The sequence below is a fragment of the Morus notabilis genome, unplaced genomic scaffold (assembly GCF_000414095.1).
Source record: "Morus notabilis unplaced genomic scaffold, ASM41409v2 Scaffold2937, whole genome shotgun sequence".
NCBI classification, from domain to species: Eukaryota; Viridiplantae; Streptophyta; class Magnoliopsida; order Rosales; family Moraceae; genus Morus; species Morus notabilis.
The window spans coordinates 41,810-50,640 of NW_010356576.1; the positions used below are offsets into that span (position 1 = coordinate 41,810).

General features: G+C 34.5%; 3 protein-coding genes across 4 annotated transcripts; all 3 read right to left on the reverse strand.

The window, feature by feature from the left end:
• Positions 1-391: 391 nt before the first annotated feature.
• LOC21386004 (50S ribosomal protein L24) lies at positions 392-2,870 on the reverse strand. 2 transcript variants are annotated; one of them, XM_024164514.1, is made up of 6 exons: positions 2,694-2,870; positions 2,494-2,594; positions 2,311-2,406; positions 1,651-1,754; positions 1,266-1,402; positions 392-717 (listed from the first exon to the last, which is right to left on the reverse strand). In XM_024164514.1, exons 2-6 carry the CDS (start codon positions 2,551-2,553, stop codon positions 635-637), a joined length of 480 nt encoding a protein of 159 aa, XP_024020282.1. In that variant the 5' UTR covers positions 2,554-2,594; positions 2,694-2,870; the 3' UTR covers positions 392-634. The 2 variants fall into 2 exon arrangements, with proteins under 2 accessions (XP_024020282.1, XP_010086608.1); XM_010088306.2 differs by having other exon boundaries at positions 2,673-2,870.
• A 2,548-nt stretch (positions 2,871-5,418) lies between these two features.
• Positions 5,419-5,876, reverse strand: LOC21386005 (major pollen allergen Ole e 6). Its single transcript, XM_024164830.1, has 2 exons — positions 5,621-5,876; positions 5,419-5,512 (listed from the first exon to the last, which is right to left on the reverse strand). Exons 1-2 carry the CDS (start codon positions 5,823-5,825, stop codon positions 5,487-5,489), a joined length of 231 nt encoding a protein of 76 aa, XP_024020598.1. The 5' UTR covers positions 5,826-5,876; the 3' UTR covers positions 5,419-5,486.
• Positions 5,877-6,776: 900 nt separating this feature from the next.
• On the reverse strand, positions 6,777-8,242 carry LOC21386006 (non-specific lipid transfer protein-like 1). Its single transcript, XM_010088308.2, has 4 exons — positions 7,900-8,242; positions 7,372-7,398; positions 7,150-7,218; positions 6,777-7,047 (listed from the first exon to the last, which is right to left on the reverse strand). The coding sequence occupies exons 1-4, from the start codon at positions 8,240-8,242 to the stop codon at positions 6,812-6,814; spliced, it is 675 nt and encodes a 224-aa protein (XP_010086610.1). The 3' UTR covers positions 6,777-6,811.
• Positions 8,243-8,831: the final 589 nt, after the last annotated feature.

The window sequence follows — 8,831 nt, forward strand, 5'->3', positions numbered from 1 at the left end:
TAAATTATTACTCCTTAGTTCGGTTTACATTGAACACAGGAAACAATATCACCCCACGGCCCCTGAAGATGAGAGGGAAATTCCCATTTCACCCCACGGCCCCTGAAGAAGAGAGAGAGAGAGAAAGAGATTATCCCTTTGAACGATGGGTTGAGGCATAGATGCTACTCTTTATATTTACATGCAAGAACTGTTACCATCACGTCTGGCAATGGGTAACTTCATACTTCATATTTCACTAAAAAATAAAAGATAAAAATAAAATAAAATAAATAAACCCTCCAGTTACCACTTACTACTCACTCCTCCATTCCGTGGAGACATCAAGGGAAATATTTACCAAGAATACAGCGTAAAAGGAAAAACTTGTAAAATCTACACAAGAACAGAGTAAATGCAAAAGTTGAACCAAAGGGATCCGATAACAATTTCACTTATTTCACTTGTCTGAAATTGGTACACCAACGAAATAGGAGCAAAGAGGAAGGTGAGTTCAACTCGTGAAATTTCATGTCATTCAACATTGAAAAACTGAGTTAAGACCACACTATCTTTTGCACTATCTTCCTCTAAGGTTCCATAACAATATTACTAGAAATAGGTTCCATAACAATATTACTAGAAATGTGTTCTTTCAAAGATCAGGCATTCCCAGTCCTGTTTTTACATCATAAGTTTTCTCCAGCACCACATCCATTGGAGTATCCTTAGGACCAGCTGCAAACGAAGTTTCAAACCATCATCAGCAGTAGAGTTTGCAAACAATATACGGTATCTCAGAAGCATACTTCAAAGGTCAACAATCACAAATCTTAATCTGAATGATATAGACTATTAGTGCAAAACCGAATAAAGGTGTTTCCGGAGACATCTAAAGTTCTAAACTCCTTTAGTTTAGCTTCTGATTATAAGCTACAATGGTTAAACAAAAAGTAAACCACATGTATTGTCCACGATCTACGTGGCCTAGTCCCTCAAGTGAATTTTAGCCCAACTGCATGTTGCATCATATTAACAAGTAACTGTTGAATCTATTTCTTTTTATCAATATACGGTTGCATCATCCGCTTGCCAAGTGTTCGAGGTAAAGTTCTAATAGTCTGTTTCAATGACCTTTATTAAAAAATAAATAAAAATAAAAATAATAAAGCAGTTTGAAGCTCCATATCGCGTCTTATGTCCTAGGATATAACTAATAGGAAAATAATAAGGGTCACTTTTATAGGAAGATAAAAGGCAACGGAACTTGGGGTTTTAATAAATACCAACTGTAGGTCTTGGGGTAGTCCTTATCTTCAAGATCTCCGGGCGGGGAATAATGGAACCTGATGCTCCAATGCCTCTAGATGCTCTTACTTTAGTGCCATCTTCAAGATACCTAATCCCAACCTTACAAGGCTTCCTGCGAAATCAACCATTAATCTTTACTTTGGCACTTGGGAGAGTTCACAAAAAATAAGGGTCATTTTGGAACATATATTCAAGTCATGATTTGGGTTCATTAGCGGGAACTTTGTGAGAGCGGAAATTTTAGAATTCAAACTCTTTATGAGATAAAAAACACTGTAGCAAAATCCAAATTTAGGTTTGAATATATGTCCCAAACAAGCGTTAAGGATTCTTCAATTAGATTTCATGACGCTCCCATACCCTGTCACTGGATCAAGAACTTGAACATTTGATACATGAAGAGGGGCTTCGACTGTAAAGATCCCACCCTCGTGACCCTGCCCTTGTTTAATATGCTTCTTAACCTGCAAAGACAATATACAAATTCGTTACATGCCCAAGTCTGTATAATCAGGTTTCTCAAAACACAATATTTGAATAAAAATCACAAGTACGCGTCAAGATACAATAATCAATCATGGAAGTGTTCAATCCTTTCTTAACTAACTTCTATTAGGAATTGATAGGACCACTAAATAAAAATTTTCAGTTCCCAGTACCATTAAAACATCTAATATGGAAGTCGAATGGGAAAAAGGCAAAATTATGCAAAAAAGTAGAAATCCAACAAATTGATCGAAATGGACACCCAAGTCCTAAAAATTGGCTACTATTTAAATATGGAATTCAGCAAAGTGGTATTTTCGATTCACAAAGATATTTCTTTTGTGTAAATTCAAAACAATGAAAACAATTCGAACCCGTTAGATATGAAACGAAACAAACTCAAACACAGCTGATCAAAACTCTAATAAGATAACATAGAATAAAGTATTTTGCTCAAGACCTGGTCATAAAAAATTCATGCCAACCAAGAACTGGGAAAAGTAGAAAGCAAGATTGAGAATGATTTCGTCTCACCAGATTTTTACCTTCAACAAGAACACGGTTCTGGGAGCGAATAACACGCTTAACAATGCCGGTCTCGCCTTTATCTTTGCCCCTAATTATCATCACCTGAAATTGACCGATGCAAATTTAAAAAAGGAAATTTTCCTTCAACGATTGTTAATATAGAAAAATATTCAATCTTTTCCGACTTACATTATCTCCTCTGAGAATCTTCCAGTGCCTAATAAGCTTCTCGGCCGCTTTCCAACCCATTTTCGTTCACAAGCAATACCAATATGCTTTCTAGGAGGTTTCTGCAACATCAATTTTAATCAAATATACGTATATATATAATATATGTTTGCAAAAACCTTCACGCTTGCTTTGCTTACAGCGTTTGACGATGAGAGAACCTGAGAGAGGTAAGAGAGAAGGATTGCGGCCGCGGCGCCTCGGATATAAGCGACGCAATTCTCGAGGACCGGCGACTCGCGATGGCGTTTTTGGACGGCGGTGAAACTTTTGGTTTGGAGTGAGAAATGAAAGTAACGGCAGAGAAAGGGAGTTTGAGAGAGATTTTGGGGGAAAGAAATGAGATAGGGTTTACTGAAAACGACAGTAAACATGAAACAATAGAGAAATAAGGAAGAGAGAGAAGAAGAACGACCACAAATGAGAAAACGACGATAATAAAGAAAATCACAAAAGTTTCCAGCGACGGGAAACAAAAGGCGAAAATGACACAAATGATAACGTGATACAGTCAAATCATACAGATTAGAAACGACGGCAATGAATCAAACGACAATATATGTATAAGCGACGACAATGAAGTAAACAACAAAAGAGTGATACGACAACTGACAAACAGAAATTAACAGGAAACGACAGAGATTAGAAAAGCAGGAAATGACAGACAAAATGAATGTAAATCATACAGATTAGAAACGACGGCAATGAATCAAACGACAATAAATGTATAAGCGACGACAATGAAGTAAACAACAAAAGAGTGATACGACAACTGACAAACAAAAATTAGCAGGAAACGACAGAGATTAGAAAAGCAGGAAATGACAGACAAAATGAATGTATCAGCGAAATGAGAAAACTACTACAAAAAAAGGATGAATAGGAAGAACGCTGAAGAATAAACGACGATAAGACAGAAACGACAAAAAGTTAACAAAAATATGACTAAAAGGAAACGACACCAAATGGAAGAAAATATTACATGAGGTGATTAAACAAGGGGGAAGAATGTTAACAGATTCTTTGCCTGGAATAGATAAATAGGAGGATTTTTTTTTTTTTTTTTTTTTTTGTAGGTTAGTAAACAAAACTGTATTAGGGATTTACTGAATTTAGGCCAATATATTCAGGTCTAACATAAGACTAAATTTTGTCAATTTGGCATTTATCAATTACCGGGTTTGCAGTATGACCAAAATTTGATAAAATTCAGAATTTATCGGGATTTATTCCACGATCATCAAATTTGAATTTTTCGAATTTACTTCTGTGAAGCTCAGAATTATATATATTTTGAACTTCTTTCAAAATGTATAATTTTTTTATTATGGATAGGCTTACTACTATAGAGACTCAAAACTAGTCCATTATAAAATTTCCGTTTAAACAATAAGTTGATATTTTGGCATGTTTGGAAGCAACGTATCCATGCATAAAATTTTGATCTCTTTTTTTTTTTTCTTTTAAATGTTTAATCTGTTTGGAAAATCCACAAATATTAGAAATATGGTACGCCATTAATAGCTAGATCTTCAAGATTACAGTCATTACTAATTGTGTACAATCCTATTGTAATAAATTTGGCATTCTAAGATATCCACGTTCTGAGATCACAAAAGTTCAAAACTAGCCAAATTGACACAAAAATTAGCTAATTTCCCAACAATATAAAGTCTAAAGGGAAGTATCATCAACAGAAACACACAATTAGAAGCAATAATTTTTATTTTCCCCTTTGCAGGGCATAATTAAGATGGCCAAATCGTTTCCTTTGTTCAACTTCCTCATAGTATTCATCCTCGTTCTTCTCAGCTCAAGTAGTAGTTTTCTTCAAACTTTTTTTCCCCATTGATCTTCTAGTACTTCCGTACTTCAACATTTTATCAGTACTACAGATTTTGCATTGTCGTTATATTATAATAATTTATTGATCAAAACCATATTTGTGGAGTTCATAAGGTGGCAATGGCCAAGGATTGCGACACAGTGCTGCTGCGCCGCAATCTATGCAAGCGAACGGGGTACAACAAGAAATGCGCCAAGGCATGTCAGAATGTGTTCGAATATAGCAGATCAGTGTGCGAAGCCGCTCCAGGAACCGCCGGCCGTGTAATTCTTTGCAGGTGCACGTATTCTTGCTGAAAAGAGTACTGTACATGGCCTTCTTCTCTCTTATGTCTAATTGTTTTAGGAGTAACCGTAAATTGATGATAGAATAATAAATACAATGAGAGATCAATTGTACGATGTAACCATTCTTATAAGTTCTCTTGTTGTTAGTCACCAGCAATTGAAAGGAAAAAAGAAAGAAAGAAAGAAACTAGGGAAAAATTATTCTTAATAGGATAGGAGTTTCGAAAATGGAAGATGATCATCTAATTGATCAAGAAGATACACATGTGAGCAGATTAGAGAAACGTACCAAAATCCTCCACAACTTTATGAATTAGTTACATGAACCTAATTCGGAATTTAGCATTATCAGATCGCCTTTTTAACGTTTTATTTTTCAGCTCGGGATTAGATAATTTAAACTGTACATCTTTTAGTGGAATAAGGTGTTATTGTTAAATTATACCTACAGCAACATTATTAGAGTCGGTATGAAAAATAGGTCTCATGAGCCTCTTGAATATAGTTGTATTTGATATCGGTTTTCATCCTTGAAAAAGGCATCGCAAAATTACATGTTAAATGCGAGAACTTGATAACAATAATGGAGTTCAATAAGTAACAAGGGCACAACTTTGATTGTTCAAACCCTTAAATTATAGCACAAAAGTTTTATTTGGGCTTCCAATTAGTACATTACACAGAAAATTTAAGTAAGTAATTGTGAAAGTACTTCTCCACAACTTTATTGCAACAATATAAAATGTAATATTACTTTTTTTTGTTGTCTTCATTAAGAGGGAACAAGTACTTTACGCTTGCAACAGGGTAATTTTCAACGCTCAATGCAGCTTGATGTTCAGTTTTTCTGCACGCAAAGTACAAACGAAAATTAATCATAATTTTATTAGCGCCAAATTACATCTTAAGGAAATCTCATAAACAAAAAATAAATAAGTAAATAAATAAAAATTACCTTCTTCCTCCTTATTTGAACATTCAGTGTCACATTTCACTTCACAGTGGGTGAAACCGTTGCCTTCAACTTTGCATGCATCTTGGCAATTTAGAAAGCACGCCTTGTACAAGGCCTCGCTGTTTGTAGCCTCGGCCTCACGGGCGTGCATTGCCGCGACGACAACGATGCACATGACAAACAATGCGACGAGCTTCTTGGCCATTTTTTCCTTATTAATTTGTTGTGTATTTCTAAGTTTTTGTTTTCTCTGTTAATTAGGTGTTTATTCTTTGTAAGAGAAGTAATGCAAACGGTACTTATAATAGGAGATTGGGAATTATATTTTGGGTCTGGGACATGAACAACGGGAATGTTAGCGGTTGATATTGTGTTTGCACGGAAAGTGATGCTTAAAAGAAGGACTAAACGAAATTCTTAACTAATTATTAATGTCTAAGGCCCACCTAAGTCAAGGCACCTTATTATTAGGAAACCTTAACTGATTACTTTTCCACCACAAGGGCTTCCTTGTGTTCAGGACACTCTTAAGTCTTAACTAATTAAATTTACACCTTAAAATATTGAAATTAATAATGGCTTTTTCTTAAGGAAAAAAATCCTTTTACTTAAATAAATCTCATAAAACATGAATTAATATTAATCAAATCTCATTTTCTAGAAAAAAGAAAAAAAAAAAACATACACGCAAATCTTATTATGCCTCAATCTATTTCTTCTCATCTTGCCAAACATGTTCATAATAATAAGAATAATTACATACCACTGTTTTTTTTTTTATTATTATTATTACAGCTCGGTCTCTCTTTTTATAACACTTTTTTAAGACACCAACAAACTGTTAATGTGTCTAAATTGTTTTTATTTACACTTAATAGGATTTTTTTCAAATTTTTTTTATCTTGATATAGTTTTGACGTGATGTATTAATATTCAGTTTAAGCAACCAAATTCTACCATAAAAGTCCCAACAAAGTGCCACCTTATAAAAGCGTGAGTTTACAAGGCTCCTGAGAAATGATATATTGAAGAAGATAATATTCCAGCAAAAGGGAAAAAAAAAAATCAAAAGTTTCATTATCAAACTATGCAGAACATAATCGATCCCACAGAAGGACAGTTTTTTTTTTTTTTTTTTCTTTTTATTTTTGTAGTGAATAGAAGGACAGAGAATTACACACGGAAAGAAACTTAATAGGAGATGAAAAACATGGCTCCTATAGCTATATGCAGAAGGTATGCTGGGAAAACATAAGAGAGACAAGAACCAGAAGAGGCTGGTGATTTCAACACTGGTCGGATTCCTGCATTTGCAGTTGTTGGTGATGGGCCTTCCGATTCGACAGGCGCAGAAACTATCGGCATTAACTGTTCATGATCAGTTGTTTCGGATTCTGGTGCAGGAGCTGTTTCTACTTCTTCAGAAGCTGCCAAAAAAAATATCATATTTTGTGGTTCACTATGTTATTTAAATTACAAGTTTTAATGATAAATTAATCAAATATTACGAACAAATCCAAGTTAATTACCTTGTGGACTAAAAGGAGAATCAGCAATACCTGTAGGTGCGGCGGGAGTCGGCCCTAGAAACGCAGAACCTACGAGTAAAGTGGTTACAATTAGCAAACACATTGTGTAGTTAACACTAATTGGTTAAGTATGAGAATTATTCCCTCCCAGTTGCATTTAGGATTTTACGTGAATATTGTTTTTGGCTTTTCGCTATTGGTTTTTTGAGTTGAAGAGTGTACCTGGAGCTGGAAGGGGAGCCCCGGCAGCTGGAAGAACATAAGACAAAATGCATATCGGAATTTAGTAAGCATCAAACAAGGGGAAAAAAAGGAGCTTCTTACATGCATGTTTCTAAAAGCAAATTTGGTAAAAAAAAAAAAAAAAAAAAAAAATCAAAATAATAATAAAAGAAAAGTACATAAAATTGACAAAATTTAATACATATTTGACGATTTAAAATAAAATGCTTTTTATACTTATTGTAGATTTTTTTTATTTTAAAAAAAGGCATAAATATTACAGATTTAATAATATAATCTCGGCTAATAAGAAATATATAATGCCTCAAAAGAAGTGTATAAACTTGAATTAAACACTATTAATAAAGAGTGAGTTCCACATCATGAGACGTATATGTCATATACGGGGCTCACTTTCTATTAATTGCAACACTCTTGAGTATTTTTCAAAAAAAAAAAAAAAAAGTGTGGTGATTTATTGAACCTTGACTCAAAAAGTTCAATGTGTGTACAAAATATTATACGCACGTTTGCATTGTGTTGGCACGTTGTCCATGTTGCAAACTCTAGGGAGTGAGATTGCGAGGGTTCGGTTGATGGGCAGTTGAACAGGGACATTGGCAGTTATTAGAAGACAAGCACAGTCCACGCTAGTGCTCAATATTGATTTTAGAGAACTGCAACAGCCTGTGGATGGTAATGACCCATTGTTGCTGCTGCCAGTAACGAAATTCAAGCATGGAGTGAAAGTGGACACCATTGATGCTGTGCAGATCTGCCCATTAACTGATAACGTCATAGACAAAGCAACGACAAGAATATAACCCCATAATATTGCACTTGATTTGAAAGCCTTCAGACCTAATTCCATGATTTCTAGACCATATATGGGAATATTTAGTCAAGTATTTGTGTGTGGATATTGGGTTGAAGAATAGCTGTCGATATATAGATTACTTTGATCGTGATTTTGGTAATTTGGTGGGAAAAATAGGTGGTTTTCGCAGTTCAACTACTTTAACTACTAATTAATTTGCACATATCTAAAGCAATGTTCTTTAATTCTTTTCTTCTCTTTCTTTGGCTTGGAATGACGTATGGCAGTCTTAAATCTTAATTAGGTGTGTTTGGCAGTGTTAGTTATGACCATCGGCTTAAATTATTCTAAAAAATGAGTATGGGTTCTCAATTTAGTTTTGCAATCATAATTGCAGGCATGATCCAGCGATAAATATCTATACCATACTTCCAATGCTGAGGTCCTAATTTAAAAATCTCCCGTACAGTTCAAAAAGAGTTTGTAATTCCACTTGGCACTAAATTACTGATCAAATCCTCTTCTAGTTGGCACATAATCATTAAGCTATTTTAGTTAACAACAAAACAAAACCATTAGCAATTTATTCGAAGTTGGCCACCCAAATATACCAGCAAAATTTTGTCTCCTCCGTACACTCTTT